Raw genomic sequence first — 17,423 nt, forward strand, 5'->3', positions numbered from 1 at the left:
GGTTCGAGCCCCGGGTCAGGCTCTGTGCTAACAGCTAGCTCAGAGCCTGGAGCCTGCTTCCGGTTCTGTGTCTCCTTCTCTCTCTGCCCCTCCCCCTCTCATGCTCTGTCTCTCTCTGTATCAAAAATAAATAAAACATTAAAAAAATATTTTCAAGTTACTTTTGAGAGGGGCAGGTAATAGATGCTTACGGTAGAAAGTTCAAAAGACACCAAGGAAGAGGCAGTGAAAGTCAGTCATCCTCCAGCCCTGACTCCCGCCGGCCCTGTGGCCTCTACAGGGACAACCACCACTGCCGGCTTCGTCGGTCCTGCTCACGAACAGCGCCTGCACACGCAGCGCCCGCACACGCAGCGCCCGCACACGCAGTGCCCGCACACGCAGCGCCGGCGCGCGCGCCTCTAAGTGTTTCACTCAAGTGAATACAGGCATTGCCAAAGATGTCCAGGCTGAGAAATGTCTAATTTGTCATTCCTGATGCTCCTTTTCTTGCCACCTGCTTCCGTCATCTTTTACCTTATCAACAGGTGCTAACACTTTCAACCTGTACCTTTGATCACACTGCTCCCCCATCGCAGAATGCCTTCCCTTCCAGAAACTTCCCCATGTGACGCCCCTCACCAGAGCGCCTCTCCTCTTCAGCTCTCTCTCCTTGAATCTCTGGCCCGAAGAACACCCACTGGACCCTTTTTAAAGCAACTTGGCTTGACGTACCTCTTTGCTGTGGTTTTTCTAGTCTCTAGTTTAATAACAATCTCCCTTGATAGCATGCATAAGGGGTGAAGGTTGGGAAGTCCTCTTTCCCCCCTGGGTCATTTTATTACCTTTATCCTACGCTGCACAAAGTACTGAACTGTAAGGAGATAAGGAATTTTTCATCAGGATTGACTTCTGGGACACCTGGGTGGCTCAGCTGGTTAAGCATCAGACTCTGGATTTCAGTCCAGGTCATGATCTCACAGTTGGTAAATTGGAGCCCTGCATTGGGCTGACTGCAGAGCCTGTTTGGGATTCTCTCTCTCCCCCTCCATCGCTGCCCCTCCCCCACTGTGCTCCCTCTCAAAATAAATAAACCTGAAAAAAAAAAGAACTGACTGCCTTCACTGATAAATCATTACTATTTAAAACAACAACAACAGCTGAACTAACACAAATGCTTAGTCATATGTTTGGCCTAAATTCTGGCAGAAGCTCCTTATCTTCTCACAGAACAGTGACAGCAATTTGGGGCCCAGCAGCCCGCCCACAACCACGCTGAGTAGCGGATGTCTCACACCATCTGCCCCTGGCCATGGGATTCCTGACGCCATGAAAGAATTCTCCCTGCCACTTCAAAAGCTCCATTTCGAACTTCCCTCAATGGGTCCAGAGAACTCTTTCAAACCCGAAGGGGTACAGCTAAGGAACAGCCATTAGTTTGGAGGTACTTTGTAGAGTTTAGAATTTGGGGGGCTACTGATACTTCAAAAATCGTAAGTTATTCAAATATTCCCCAACTCCTGTAAGTGCACTGTTACACAAGTTAAACCACCAGCACATCTGTAGGACGCCCTTTGACAAAAACTTCAAACCTGCAAGTGGGAGTCCAACGTTCTTGACCTCACTTCAGTAATATATGCGTATGAATCAGTTTTACTTTCACTCAGGGCCCAGTGCACCCCTCTTGCGGAAGCTCCTCTGTGCTGGAGGCCTGTCCCCTGAGTTAGGACGGGCCACACTGTGGTGGTTCATAGCTGAGGGTGTTCTTCAGAAACTCACAGACTCGTTTTTAGCAACTCGAGGGCCAGTGCAAAAGAAAGTATGGAGAACTGGTAGAATTATTAATGAGATAAATATTTCAGCTAAATCTTGGTTCTCAATGATAGAAATCCTTTTTTATCTATTAGCTGATGCTAAATAATTCAAGAAATCACTGTTTCTGAAACTTTTCATGATTAGATTCAGAGAAGTCAGTCCTTTTTAGTAGCCTGCGTTTTTTTTTCAAGTGTTTTCTATCAGTGAAGAGAGTCAAATTTACATCATGATCCTTACTTTCTTACCAAATGCCAAATATATATTTCTAGCAGCTTATTGGATATCCCTGCCCAGGTGGTTTTTCTTAACTAAATTTGAATAATGTTTCCCCACCAGATTATAGATATAAAGTTGCAAGCATAACTTGCTGTGTGCATACAGTTTGGGGAAGTATAACTACTTAGCTAGTTAAGTAGCAGCATCTGTCTCCTACGTGCCCCTTCCTTCCTGAGCAGTCCCTTCCCCATTTGTAGGTGCCCCGAGGTTTGGGCGGGACTCACTCTGCTTCCAGCATCACTGATGGGCCCTCCCTGGTATAAACTGATCAGTACGTGGGGCGCCTGGGGGGCTCAGTCAGTTGGGCATCCGGCTTCGGCTCAGGTCATGATCTAGCAGTTTGTGGGTCCAAGCCCCACATCGAGCTCTGTGCTGACAGCTCAGAACCTGAAGCCTGTGTTCCGATTCTGTGTCTCCCTCTCTCTCTGACCCTCCCCTGCTCACACTGCCTCTCAAAAATAAATAAAACATTAAAAAAAATTTTTTTTAATGATCAGTACAATTAAATCTGGACCAGATATGACACTTAAGAGACTGATTTTCCTGGCCAGGAAATTAGTTTAGGTTGGTCCAATCAGAGCGAAGGCAAGCACTTTTGTTTAATGGATCCATGAGGTGAGGCTCTCACTCCCACTGGATGTGACAGAGGAAGCACGTAGCCCCAGCTGCTGCCACAAGCCACCTTATTATTGAAAGTTTATCAGAGAAGCTGGCCTTAGGATAAGTCGCATGGAGGAAAGTAGAGCTGAGTGAATTTAAAAAAGAAAAAGGAGAGGGGCACCTGGGGGCTCAGTCCACTGAGCATCTGACTTCAGCTCAGGCCATAATCTCAAGGTTGTGAGTTCGAGCCTCACATAGGGCTCGCTGCTGTCAGCGCAGATCCTGCTTCAGATCCTCTGTCTCCCTCTCTCTCTGCCTCTCTCCTGCTCATGCTCTCTCTCTCTCTCAAAAATAAATAAATAAATAAATAAATAAATAAATAAATAAATAAATAAATAGGAAAAGGAAAAGCAGCAGTGGCGGCTGCAGTCTGAATCAAACCCACCCTATGATTAATTTTGAACTTTGCATTTACATGAGCCAATATTTCTTCTTACTGTTAAGTCAGTTTGAGTTGGATTTTCTGTGGGTTTCACCCCCTCCTGTTACTTGCAACTTAAAGCATCCCAACTCATACAGCTTTCCTACAAACGCTATTGAAAATGAACCAACTGGGGTGACTGAGTGGCTCAGTCAGTGAAGTGTCAACTCTTGATGTCAGCTCAGATCATGATCTCACGGTTCATGATTTTGAGCCCCACATTGGGATCCGCACTATTGATGTGGAGCCTGCTTGGGATTCTTTCTTTCTCCTTCCCTCTCTCTCTCACCCCCGGTCACCCATGCTCTTGCTCTCTCTCAGAATAAATAAATAGCCCTAAAAACACCCAACCAATCACAGCTAGGTATTAGACATTAATATAACCAATCGACTTGAGAGATTCCCAAGAAACTGAAAAGGCGGCTGTTTAAAATCCAGCTCGAAATAAGGGTTGAGGGTTAATAACAGCATCACCGACTCGCTCGTATTCCTCCGTGTCAGACACCGCGCCACACGCTTCACACATGTGATCTCTGAATGTAAACATTCACCACAACCTCGAAACGTGAGGGTAAGAGTGTCCCCATTTTACAGAAAAAAAATGAAAGTTCAGAGAGCTGATGAGAGAAATACTCTCTGAAAGCCTGATACACAAAAGAAACCGCGTTAGATTGCTAAGTTAGCAGGACTGTACATATACTTTGTTCAAACCAGAAGCCTGACTGGTGGCCGGGCCACACATGCATCGTACATCTGCTCTGCGAATGCGTAGCCCAAAGGAAAACCTGCTCCCTGCATTCCTCGGGTTCCTGCCCATATGCTAATCTATTATCTTCTGAGCTTTTACAAGATGTAAAAATGCATTTAACCCTGTAAAACCTGTTCATTCTCTGGAGCACTTTCTTCCCTGCGAACAGCATGTTTCCCAGGCAGCTGACCTAACTTGGGCTCGAATAACACTCTCTCTTACTTTCAGAGATTCTAAAAGGTTCGTTCAGTTTGCGTTGACAAAGCTTATGCACTTTCACAAAGCTAGTAAGAAGCACAGAAGGGGCGCCTGGGTGGCTCGGTCGGTTCAATGTCTGACATTGGCTCAAATCCTGATCTCACAGTTTGTGAGTTCGAGCCCCATGTTGGGTTCTGTGCTGACAGCTCAGATTATGTGTCTCCCTTTCTACCCCCCCACCGAAAATAAATATAAAAAAAAAAAAAGAAGAAGAAGAAGAAAAAGAAGAAGCACAGAAGAATCCAAACCCAAGTCTGTGATGTCAAGGCCTGATGTACTTTTTAATCATGCTCTTTATGTGATTCTGCTATTATGTAAACAGAAGTTCAAAGAAGGGGGGAAATCATGTTAAATCATTGATATTTTGCAGGGGAAAATTAAAGAATATAACACAAATAGGTGAAATTTAAATATTAAGATAAACATAAGGCAAAGTAAGAGATATCATTGTAACACTAGAATAACCTTCCAGAAGACCATTCCACTACAAAAAATGGTGCAGACTAATATCACAAATGTGAGCTTTTTTTTTTTTTAATGTTTATTTATTTAGAGGGAGAGAGACAAAGACAGAGTGTGAGCAGGGTAGGGACAGAGAAAGAGAGAGTCACGGAATCCAAAACAGGCTCCAGGGTCTGAGCTATCCACACATAGCCCGACACAGGGCTCGAACCCACAAACCGTAAAATCATGACCTGAGCCAAAGTCGGACACTTATCTGACTGAGCCACCCAGGTGCCCAGTATAAGCTTTTCTAAAGAATACAAGTCTACCTGCTAACTTAAAATAAAATAGAGGCAATCATAATAAATATAACTGGAGCTAACGGAGAATGTGCCAGCATTCTTTTAAACACTTTAGAATTCTAACCTCCTCTAACTCATTGAATCCTCCCCCAAAACCCAAGGAAGCTGGTACTAATATGACCTTATTTTACATTTGGAGGAAATGAGACAAATAGATGGAAAATAATTTGCTCAACGTATCAGCCAAAAAAGGGCAGAGCAAGATTCCACCCTAGACTTTATGGCCTCCAGAGTCCATGCTCTTAACCACCGTGCTATGCGGACTTCAGCAGGTGCCGTTCTGTGGGTACAACTCTTGAATATCCACCATATGCTGGCTTTACGGCTTCACGTACCAGAGAGAACGTATAAAGGTTTTGGCTCCTACTGCTATGCCTGACTAGTGTTGTGACCATGGACCAGTGACGATGCTTCCTTCAGCCCCCGATGTAATACGAGGTGCCTCCGAGAGGACTTTCAATACAGGTAGGCATTATTCTTTTCTGTTCTTCCCAAAGAACACCGTTACCAAGGCACCCTTACAGAATATCATCCAGCAGCCAGTTAATTTTAGAATCACCAATTGCTTGAATTCAGACATTAAAAAAAATTGGTTTCTATGCAGGCCCCGCGTGTGCCACTGATAAGTCAGAAGAGGAAAACATGAATACAAATCACTTCGTAATACTTCTACAGAGACAAGATAATACTTTCCAAATACTTACAATGACCCTACAACAAAACCACATACATTCTAAGCAGTAATGCAAGAAGTCTTGACATGCACTTTGAATATTCTAAACATGAAAAATATTAACAAAAACACCCAATACTTCAGCTTTAATTATACCTACCATGTCTGCAGAAGAACTGAATAACCACTTTACACTGATCAGATCTGGTGAATATTTTGCACTTCTCTACATTTCTTTCAAGGGAATGCAGGCATCTAAAGATGGGCAGAATTGACTGTAACAAAAACGTTATAGAATATGGTTTGGTGTTTGGCTGTTTGATTAGTTTAAAAGAACTAACAAGAGTATGTTTATTCCTAAATGAATATATTGTTCCCGTGCCCTTTAAACCATATATTAAACGCAAAATAGATGTTATGTCCTATATAATAAATACTTCTACAATACAAGAGAAAACCAGGGCCATTTATATTTACCTTCATTCCCAATTTGCATTTTAAGTTTGATACTGTCGAATCATTATCATTCATTTTCACTGAGGTTGACCATTGATAATGTTGAAAAAACACAGGAGAGAAGAGGACACATCCATATGCTGACCGACAAGAGTTCACAGATCTTAAAGCAAGCTGGCAAAACGATATTAAGGATAAAAATCAACTTTCTTTAAAGGATTAATTCAAAAAATTCTATTATGTTTAACATTGCAATTAAATATGGGATGTTAACCATATTCAATGGACTATATTATACATATGAATTATTATAGATATTAAATAGGTTGCATTATACACTATGCATTGAATTTGTATACATATATACAAATGGGTATACATCTATATTGAGCACATATAGATATTAACTCTAATATCTTGTACATTGAAATTGTAAAGTTGTAAACGCCTTTTAACTTTAACGTTCAAAGTGGCAGAGGGCAGTGTAAAAGGAGGTAAAAAAATTGCAGCAAAACGGCAGTCTCTCGTCTAAAAGGAGAAGCCATCATTAAGCGCCTGCCAACCACTTCCACTTGGGAATGCTGGCCCCAAACTGTCAGATATTGAGTTTTCGAGAGAAGCAGAAAACTCTGATTGTTGTGTTGACTCTCAATTTTTTAAGTTTAGAAAATTATGTTTTTAAAACCACATTGCAGTCCCACAAAACACTTCTGCAAGTCATATCCAGCCTCTCAACCACCAGTTTGCAATTTCTGGTCTAAACCTCTTGTGGTTCTCTGCATGCTTTTTCAGTCTAATATGCTCTAAATGTATTCAGATACATAAAATAAAGATGAACAATGAAAGGGATAATTACAATTTTTGGATTTCTTAGTTAACATTAAGTCTGGACTGGGATCTATAAACATCTTGTTTTGCCTTAATAGACAGTCTACTGGTTACTTTTCTTACTTACACCTTTTTCAGATGGGTCTAGCCACAGCTCGTCACTGATTCGTGATAGAGCTTGGATTGCTTTCCCAAATACTACGGAGCAAAAGAAAGGTACTGCTTACATTCTTTCTCTCAAACAATAAAAGCAAGTCATAGGACTACTTCAGCATTTACAGGGCTCATCATATAATTCAAAAAGAAACGGTTTTATAGACTAATGCTACAAATTGTTTTAAATACAGAATAATACTCTTGACAAAATGCTAGACACATAGTAAGAGCTCAATATATTTACAGAATGAGTGTGCAAAATGATAAAATGAGTAACATTCTTCTTTTCTGTACATTTGCATGGAGCTACTGTAGCCAGCCAATTTCCATACTAATGTATTGTTAGACTTGGTTTATGCCCCCTCCCCCAAGAAAAAAGAAGCATCAAAACAGAGCATGGCGAGCTTGAAGGGATTCAATAACTTCACAGGTGGCAAGGTCAAAACAAGTCACAAGAAAGACATTAGAAGCATTTAAGATGCATCTCTGATATGTGAAGGTAGCATGAAAGATGCTGGATCTTCCCCCAAACACTCTCAGATGCCTGGTAAGAGAGGCTAGGGTGAAAGGCAGATTGGTCTAATCTGGTATGACACGGTTTATATTCTTATGAATTATGAATAAGTACAAAATGAGGGAAACGGATACAGAATACTATGCTGCAATAAAAACGGATGCCCACATCAATCCATGAAACAATAGAAAAAAGAAAAAATAATTACAGAACATAAAATCAGGTTATAATGCTTAAAAATGAGGCATTGTGGATTGGGGGTGCCTGTCTCAAACTGAGATGGGACGATCAATGGGGGGCGGGGGGAAGGTGGCACTTCTCCCTCTTTGCCACTTCACATTCAACACTTTCCTGGAGCGGCCTGATGCAGACCCTTCATTCAAAGACTAGCTTTTGAGCGCCCACCATGATTAGGGTACAACCAAGGCAATGGGAGTAGAGCAATGAATAGGACAGGAACAGTTCCTGCCCTCACCCTGCATATAGTCCAGGAGAAAAAAGTACAAACAATCATACAAATAATTGCTTGTTGAGAACTGAGCTATACAGGGAAAGAACTTCCTAGAACTCTGAGAACATGGAACAGCTAAGGGCTTGTGCTTCCCTTTCCTGTTTATTACTACTCTTCCATCTTTGTCCTCAACAATGGGGAAGCCAGCCACAACACCAGATGGCTTTCTAAGGGTCACTTCCACGTTGCAAAATGTAGGAAACCGTTCTTTTCCTAAATGGAAGCTTCCTGAAAAAACTTATGTTTAAGTACTAATTGTAACATGTAATAGTTCCTATACATCCCCATCTATTATTGAGCTCTTTACACGCAACTCTTTTCCTTCCTACAAGGCCCATAACGAAAATGTTATTATTCTCATTTTACAGATGAGGGAACCGAGTACCTGCCCCCCGCCAGTGATTCAGTGGCCTGTTCCAGGTCCCACATAAAAAAATAGTCGAGTCTGTAATAAAAACCAGGTTGATGCTTTTCTCGTGGCACTAAAATACTTCAACCGTCTAAACATTTCCCCCCAACTCCTCCCCACGCTGTCCTTATCATTCCGAGTTTGAGGCCTGCGCTCCCAATCTGTTTCAATGCGCAACTTCATTTCATAGACACCCAAGAAAGTAAATACTACGCATAAATAAAAGCAGATGGACCCCCTTCCTTCCCTCTGAAACTAACTAGGAGCCTGGGCGGGCGGTGGCGGCTTGTGGCCAGGCCTGTGTCGCCTATCCTTGAGCCTAACGGCAGAGGGGAAAACCCCCTCCATGAACCTGAGGCTTTCCCTTTTTCTCTTTTACTTTTTTTTTTCTTTCCTTTTTCTACAAAGTTAGGCAAGAAAGGTCGCTCCACCTTTCACCTGACTGCCACTCATCCGGCACTTCAGCATGGCTGCGCGCGCTCACAAGTCCGGCCCCAAGGCACGCCTCAGCTCGAGGGCCCCAGGTGCCCGGATGCCGCCCGGAAGCTTCCAGATCTTACTCCTCCCGCCACCCTCTCTTTCCCAAAAGGCAGCTGTGCTCGGCGTCGGGAAACGGCCCGTACGAGGCTCCGTAGGCCGTCTCCCGTCGATCTCATCTGTCATTGGTTGAGAGCGAGGTGGGCGGGTCGCCCCGGAGCCCGAGGAAGAAGGCGGTGGCGGTGGTGGTGACTGAGCGCAGCCCGGTGACAGGATGGTGAGGACTGCAGATGTGACGGCCGCGGCCTAGCTCTCAGCCGCGGTGCTGCATCGTTGGGAGCCGCTGGGAGTCTCTGAGCGAGGGCCTGGGCGATCTCGGGGCCGTGGCGGGCGCAGCCCGGGTACCGGCCTGGGGAAGGCCCAGGGGGAGGGCAGGGGACGTCGGGAGCTGCCACCGTTGGGTGCGGCCGCCTCGCACCCCCGCCCCAGGGACCTGAGGACGTCCGAAGGGGGGAAAGGGCCCCTCTCAGCGGCTCGTTCTGTCACGAGACCTGCGCTCCCGAGCCGGGAAAGACCTTTGGGCCCGGGCCTCTAGCACCCGAGAAAGGGGCATGGTTCCCTCCGTTTCCAGAGGTTTCCTACTCCTCCTGGTGTTAGGGTATACCAGTTACCTCCCGCTTGCGTGGAAAGCTGTACTCTCGGATGCAGATCGGGAAGTGACGAACAGAATCTCTCCTATCCATTTTAGTTTTCGTCCGAGGAAAGGGAATACAGATAATCCCCTCACCCCTGCAATTTAGCGCAGCTGCCACTGAAAATTTGTGGGGAGTCCTCTAAGGACGATTTGGCTCTTAGAATGGCTGGAACTATTGTTTCCTTAATGGTTTATAAGCTCCTTGAAATTGGAAATTTTTGTGACTATGTACGTTTTTTCCGGGTAAGGAGCCAGTGTGGGCGCCGACGGGTAGTTTGTGGAGCTTTACAGCATCAGACTCATCAGGCTGCCCTGCCCGCTTCAAGGCCAAACCCCACCCTCTGGCCTCCTGTAGGTTTCTGCCCCTACGACCATCCTACATAAAAACTCAAGAGCTGCTGCTGGCGAGGGCTCGCAGCTATAATCAGATTTTCAAAGGCGTCCTTCACCCCCTAAAGAGTTCACCTGTTCCAAAGGAGCTTTGACTATCTTGGTGTTTGTGTTGGTGAGGGTCACTGTAAAGGGACTTCTCTTTCTGATGGGCATCCATTGCGTATTTTAAGATTCCCACGATTCTGTGACGAGGATAGCCTTGGAGGTGGCTATAGACTTGACAGCCAAAGATTGATGGTATCCGCTACTTTAATGTCTTTATATATGTGAAAGGCTTTAATTGCCTTTTTGATTTTTGCTTCTAAACAGACTCTAGTTGAGAGTGATCCGATTTACAATAATTTCGAGGCAGTTATTCCTGTGAGATGACAATACGATTCCATACTCATGTTTCTGAAAGGTTTTTTGAGAAATGAACACTTTTTGAGGGTAGTTGTTCTGGAACATAGCTTGTCACGTGAGATAGAACTGGGCAAAGTGAAGCACTAGCCGACTTTTATGCCTAAAAACCTTTTATTTGGCAAATAGACTAGAAATGTTCAACACCTGGTGTCCAGGGTCTGTGGGCAGCAAATTCAGGTGTGGAGAAGGTCCAGTTGTAGCTGGAGGAATGTGTTTGGTTTTTTATCATCTTTAGATGATGACTTCATCACTTGATAATGTATTCATAGTGCTGTGTTAGATCTTCTAAAAAAAAATGATCTAGCTGCAGCATAAATTTTCCAACTACTAGAATTTTGAGCATAAGAGAAGTAAAATCAGTATTCCTGAGGAATTAGTCCTAATGCATCTAGAAAATGTTAGCTTTCATTTATATTGTTACTGATGAATTTTCCAAATTGTCTTACAAAATTTGAAACAGAACAGGAAACAAAAGGGATTGAAGTCATTGTAGAGAAGATTAGGAGAAGTAGAAAAAATGGACAAGGCAAAAAAAATTTTTTTACAGTGTGTGTGTTATGTTTAAAAATATAGCAAATGGTTCTTTTGGTATTGTTTTGAACAAAGCCAGTTTTTAACATTTTCTTTCATAACACTCAGAAATCATTAACAAGTGTTTGCACATTCATTTGATATGAGTTTTTTGTTGCTCTGTTTTTGGTTTGTTTCTTTTCGTTGCTTTCTTTTAACATTGGTCATGTTTCACCCTTTTTTTTTCATTCCCCTGTCTGCAATCAACTTCTTCATTCCACTAAGGCTGGGCACAGAGTAAGTTTCTTCTCTTAGCTCCTACTAACAATGGTGGTCGGGTGGCTGATTACTGGGATTTTCACCCTTTTACAATCTATCACATAGGAAATAACCAAATTCCTATGCTTTGATTGGGTTGGTTCTTTATTTAAATTTAACAAAGCTGCCATTTCTAGGATCTTTTGCTGTCTCAAAGGACTCTATAAACTTTGCCTAACCTGAACTGTCAAAGGTGTGGAATTTGGACAAGGACATTCCTCAAAATATGATATTTGTTATATACTATTTGACTTAATAACTTAGTCATCTATATGAAACAAGAGTCTTACTAAGAATCTTTACTGGTTTGAAATAATTTTTGTTTGGTCATTCATATAGTTTTCTCTTTAGACTGCTAATAATCTGGATATACTTGGGCATAACCCATAATGCAAGATAGAATTTAGGACATCAGTCATTATAAAGTATCATGTCTTACTAATATTCTTTCTAGCACATTCAGGTTGAACAGCTGATTCATTAGCAGTCCCAGAGATTTTCAACATGCTGTAGACATATACCCATTTATGAGTTTGAGGTTCTTTTTTTTTTTAAATATAGACCTCTATTTTCTACCTTTTTCTCAAATGCCAGCTTCCCACATTAACTATGTACTTCAATCCATATCTGAAGGGATCCCCCTCTAAAGATGAAGATTGTTCTCTCTCCAGGGACTTTTGCATTGATTACCAATGAGGGTGGAAACTGCATAGTGGTCTTTAGTTTTACAGTAAGATGTTTTATCCACTAAGATCTGGATTGAAACAATTAAGTCATTGAACAAATAACCAGCTGAAACCACTCTTTAAAAAGAAGAAACTTATTTAACAATTTCTTTTAAAGTGTGCTAATTTTGTAACCTTGTGTTATTTCAATTACTCTGTGTCCTGATAACAGTTCCTTTCCTTCGTAATCATGTTGATATTTGTTGCAAGATGAATCAAGTTTGTTTTAGTAATCATTTTAGTTTGACACATTTCATTTTTGATTAATTTCAGTTTACAAAGTCTATGGTGGCAAAACTATTTTCTGATTTTATCCTATTTATTTAATGTTTTCTTTGTTAATATTAAAGAATAGTCATGTCTTTAAAAGCAGTTAAGGGGCATGTACATTTATGGATGGCATGTCTGTGTGGGAAAAACACCCTATTACAGAATGAAAGTGCTTATACTAATCAGTATAAGAAATTGATTATTGTTTCCTTTGGGAGGCAGATATTTAAAATGACCTTTTGACAATATTCCATTAAATGACCGAATTAAATAATGTTTATATTCAAATCTTGAAATTTTAAAATTAAAATTTTACAGGATTGAGGTTTTTTTATTCTTTTATACTTAAGTGCAAAATTTATTTTTGTCATCTGAGACTATGTTGCAACTCTAAACCACCTCCTGCTAAATTCATTACTTATTTAGCTGATCTCTCTCTCTCTTTTTTTTTTTTTTTTTTGTGATAATTCTCTAATGCACATGAAAGAATGTAAAAATGTTATTTTAAATTTGGGAACCAAGCTGAAGGTACATAGGCAATTTAGGCAGTAGAAATAGGACAGTGAGGATTTTTAATAAGGAAAGAAGATAACAGATCATAATTCAAAAGCACTTGTTTGTCCTATTGAAAACTCTTTGAAGTATAGGCTGTTTTTATTCCTGTATACTGCATAGCTAATTGTTTTAAGTAAAACATTACAAATTTTGGCTATTGTTTCTCTATATAGTTTAGTAAACAGTCTAGTAAACCTAAATTACAGAATTAAATTTTTTCTCTATCACTACAGTTTTAGCAATTCTCTTTATTAATGTTCCTGGAACATTGGAATCTGTATGTTAGGTTTTACGCTGGAGAACTATGAATTACCATATCACACCTCAAAAATGCCAAATTCCATGGGACCCAGTAGTTTATTTTTCATTTGGCAATTTTTTTCAGTGTCATTATAGGTCTCTTACATGCATTGCTTCAGAAAGTCCAATTTTATTCTCAGTAAATAGAATGATGACCTGTATTGTGAACGCACACCTGTTTATGACCAAAATAAAATGAAGTTGATTAGAACGGAGTAGGTTACCATATGTGTGTTTGTTTAAATGGTCATGTTGAGAGCTGTATAGATCACTTCTGCTTTTATGGGTTCTGGGATCTCTGGTTAGTTTAATTTAAAAGGGGAGTGAAGGAGGAAAACTTGTTTTGACATCATGTTTGACATGACACCCTGTCTCACCTTGACACTTTAAAGTTGGTGTTGGTGTTAGGAGACCTGCACATCCCACACCGGTGCAACAGTTTGCCGGCTAAATTCAAAAAACTGCTGGTGCCAGGAAAGATTCAGCACATTCTCTGTACTGGAAACCTTTGCACCAAAGAGAGTTATGACTATCTCAAGACTCTGGCCGGTGACGTTCACATTGTAAGAGGAGACTTCGATGAGGTGATGTATTTCTCCTTCCATTCACAACTATTTCCTTTTCTTAATTTTTACGTATATAAGGTTTATCCTTTACACCTGAGTTTTTCAACTGTCGCAGTCTTTTTGTTGTTGTTAACACCCCAAATGCAATTTTTTTAAGCTTATGTATTTATTTTAAGAGAGAGGGAGAGAAAGAGAGAATCCCAAGGAGGCTCCACACTCTGCACTGAGCCTGGCACAGGGTTCGATCCCTCTACTGTGAGATCATGACCTGAGCAGAAATCAAGTCATTGGATGCTCAACCAACTGAGCCACACAGGTGCCCCCCAAATGTAACTTTCCTACACATACTTGTTTCTTACTCTTTGCAAATCACTGATATTAACTCAATAAGCATATCAAATACTTGTTCTAACTAAATTGATAGGGACTAAAAGTGATTGTGTCCCTATTTTTTGTAGCGCTATCATTTAGTTTATAAAGTTTCTTTAAATTTTTTTAATGTTTATTATTTTTGAGAGAGAGAAACAGCGTGAGTGGAGGAGGGGCAGAGAGAGAGGTGGGGTGAAACACAGGACCCGAAGCAGGCTCCAGGTTCAGAGCTGTCAGCGCAGAGCCTGATGAGCTCGAACTCACAAACTGTGTGATCGTGACCTGAGCTGAAGTCGCTGCTTAACCACCTGAGCCGCCAGGCGCCCTAGAAGTTTGCACCGCAGACTTCTCACCCCCACCCCTGCTGCGCTGTTCCAAGCCGCCACGTCACCCCCGTGGCCCACTTTCTCGTTCCTCCCATCCTCCCTCCACAGTTTGTTGTCCCAGGTAGAACCAGTGTGATCCTTTTTAGGTGAAGCAAGATCACATCCCACTCTGCTGAAAACCCTGCTGTGGCTCCCGGACTCCAGGGTTCACTATAAAGGGGCGGGAGTTGATAGAACTGTTCTGGGGGTCATTGTGGCAGAGCTTACGTAACAAATGCACTTGTCAAAACCCCTTGAATACTACGCTAAACAGGGTAACTTTGCTGTATGTGAATTATACCTCAGTAAACCTGACTTTAAGGAAAAAAGAAGTTCTGGGATTCCAGCCTCAGCCGTTAGTTAATAATGAGATTTTAGGTAAATTGTATCCTCTTTCTGGCCTTAGTTTCCTCTTAGGTAAATATAATTGGAATAGATCATTTTTAAGGCCCCTACTAACACTGTATGATTTAGCATGATAAATCTGGTTCTACTGTAAATAATTGCTTTTTATTTCTGGGAATATGTTTTTTCATAAATATATTGAATTGGTGCTGTTTAGTGGGGGTCCCTTTATACTAAACTGAATAAGTATAGTGTCTTTTTCTATCTTTAGTGGATTTAAAAAAAAAGTTCAGTGGTTCCTGGGTGGCTCAGTCAGTTTAGGATCTGACTCCGTTTCGGCTCATGTCATGATGGTGCGGTTCATGAAATTGCGCCCCACATCAGGCTCTGCACTGCTCCCGCTTGGGGTCCTCTCCCTCTCCCTCTCTGCACCTCCTGTGTTTGCAGTCTCTCCCTCGCTCTCAAAATAAATAAACTTAAAAAATTAAAAAAATAAAATGAGAGTTTGGGTAACTTTCACCTGGAAGCAAAAGACAGGGAGAAGGAAGGGGCAGACTTCTTGTCAATAATTAGAATATAGGTTTGGTACGGGGGCGCCTGGGTGGCTAAGTCAGTTGAGTGTCCAGCTTCGGCTCAGGTCATGATCTCACAGTTTTTGAGTTCGAGCCTCTCATTGGGTTCTGTGCGGACAGCATGGAACCTGCAGCCTTCTTTGGATTCTGTGTCTCATTTTCTCTCTGCCCCTCCCCCACTTATGCCCTGTCTCTCAAAAATAAATAAATGTTAAAAAAATAAAAAATAAAGAATATAGGTTTAGATTGTTTAAAGTATATTTGGGGTCCTATTTGTGTTATGCTAAAGACAGATTCAGTAGCAAGTATTAAAATATTTTGCTTCTGATTTGCTAAATTCATAGACCCTGGAGCCATACTACCAGGGTTTAGATCTTGGCTCAACTGCCTACTAAGGTGTGACCTTGAGCAAGTTATTTTAACCTCTGTGCCTCAGTTTCCTCATCTATAAAATCAGAATCATAATAGAAGTTACCTTTTAGGATTGTTTGTAAGTATTAAATAGGCTGATGTTTATAAAGTCCTTGGAATAGAGTCTGCTTCATACTAAGTGCTGAATAAGTGTTAACTATCATTATTACTTGAAACTATAATTATTAAAGTTTGGGATATGATTTGAACACACCTTGCTTATAGGTTGTATGCCTAGAATTCTTAGAGAAAACTCACAAATTTGGGGGACTATTTCTCCACAGCATGCCCCAAAGGACCCATTTTCTACAAAAAAAGGTAAACACAAAAAGGGATTGTCTGATAAATTCCAATGTACCTGGAGTAAGTTATGGTTTGAGCATAGTTGTAGCCTTAGAGACTGAGGAGAAATCAAATATTTAATAAATGGGGGTGCATGGGTCGTTCAATCTGTTAAGTGTCCAACTCAGGCTCAGGTCATGATCCCACAGTTCATGAGTTTGAGCCCTGCATCAGATTCTGTGCTGACAGGTCAGAGTCTGGAGACTGCTTCAGACTCTGAGTCTCCTTTTCTCTGCCCCTCCCCTCATTGTGTTCTCTCTCTCTCAAAAATAAACAAACAGTAAGACAAATCTATTTCATAAATGTATTGGTTGTGGAGCACTGTATGAAAACATCCATACAGGATTCAGTATTTAAGCAGGTTGTTTTTTAAACATCAGTATCCCTGAAATATGTATGTTTTTATGTCTGTTTCTTATTTTAGAATCTGAATTATCCAGAACAGAAGGTTGTGACTGTTGGGCAGTTCAAAATTGGTTTGATCCATGGGCATCAAGTGATTCCTTGGGGAGACATGGCCAGCTTAGCCCTGTTGCAGAGGCAGTTTGATGTGGACATTCTTATCTCGGGACACACACACAAATTTGAAGCATTTGAGCATGAAAATAAATTTTACATTAACCCAGGTTCTGCCACTGGAGCATATAATGCCTTGGAAACGTGAGTAGGAATTTGGGGCTTTTTTTAAAGTTAATAACTGCATGTGTCATGTTTCACAAAGGAGAAATGCAACCATTTCAGTGATAGCCTTTTTGGCAGTCTTCTTTGGATGGTTATTCTTTCCAATTTGTAAAAACCAGAACTCTCTTCGAATCCAAATTGTCATTGTAAATTGAAATTTTTAGTGCTGGTGCTTTTTAGTACAAAACACTGACATTATTTATATTTTCTTTCAGAAACATTATTCCTTCATTTGTGTTGATGGATATCCAAGCCTCTACAGTTGTCACTTATGTGTATCAGCTAATTGGAGATGATGTGAAAGTAGAGCGAATTGAATACAAAAAATCTTGAAAGCCAGGCCCATCTTGCTGGGTTTTTTTTCATTCCCTGTTCAAATCAAGTAATTAAACATTTATGAGCCACAGAATTGTATCACTTTTATAATATTTTGCAGTAAAATATAATATCATCTTCTGTTAATACAGTGTTTTGAGCTTCTTGTAAACTATAAGAATATATTCCATTTCCATATATGATTTATATGAAAAATGTCCACCACCCAGTAAATGGTCACGTGTTAAGAAAAATTTATCCTTGTAAATATCTTCAAAGTTGATATTTGGAACTTTATTACAA

The 17,423-nt window shown here is 41.1% G+C and overlaps 2 protein-coding genes across 4 annotated transcripts in view; one reads left to right on the plus strand and one right to left on the minus strand.

Moving 5' to 3' along the window:
- Positions 1-9,105, minus strand: part of RAD9B (RAD9 checkpoint clamp component B) — a 31,655-nt gene extending 22,550 nt beyond the window's left edge. Inside the window, exons 1-4 of one of the 2 annotated variants that reach the window (XM_029922345.1) lie at positions 8,942-9,105; positions 7,048-7,118; positions 6,114-6,266; positions 5,797-5,911 (exon numbers count right to left, since the gene is read on the minus strand). In XM_029922345.1, the coding sequence (XP_029778205.1) occupies positions 5,797-5,911; positions 6,114-6,266; positions 7,048-7,118; positions 8,942-8,978 (376 nt within the window). In that variant the 5' untranslated portion in view covers positions 8,979-9,105. The remainder of the gene's footprint in view (positions 1-5,796; positions 5,912-6,113; positions 6,267-7,047; positions 7,119-8,941) is intronic. The other variant, XM_029922346.1, reaches the window with a different exon arrangement.
- A 58-nt stretch (positions 9,106-9,163) lies between these two features.
- VPS29 (VPS29 retromer complex component) lies at positions 9,164-17,390 on the plus strand. 2 transcript variants are annotated; one of them, XM_029922349.1, is made up of 5 exons: positions 9,170-9,264; positions 11,272-11,283; positions 13,547-13,738; positions 16,549-16,784; positions 17,021-17,390. In XM_029922349.1, exons 1-5 carry the CDS (start codon positions 9,262-9,264, stop codon positions 17,136-17,138), a joined length of 561 nt encoding a protein of 186 aa, XP_029778209.1. In that variant the 5' UTR covers positions 9,170-9,261; the 3' UTR covers positions 17,139-17,390. The 2 variants fall into 2 exon arrangements, with proteins under 2 accessions (XP_029778210.1, XP_029778209.1); XM_029922350.1 differs by lacking the exon at positions 11,272-11,283 and having other exon boundaries at positions 9,164-9,264.
- The last annotated feature ends 33 nt before the right edge of the window (positions 17,391-17,423 follow it).

This window comes from Suricata suricatta, chromosome 14 (assembly GCF_006229205.1).
Source record: "Suricata suricatta isolate VVHF042 chromosome 14, meerkat_22Aug2017_6uvM2_HiC, whole genome shotgun sequence".
In the NCBI taxonomy this organism is placed as follows: Eukaryota; Metazoa; Chordata; class Mammalia; order Carnivora; family Herpestidae; genus Suricata; species Suricata suricatta.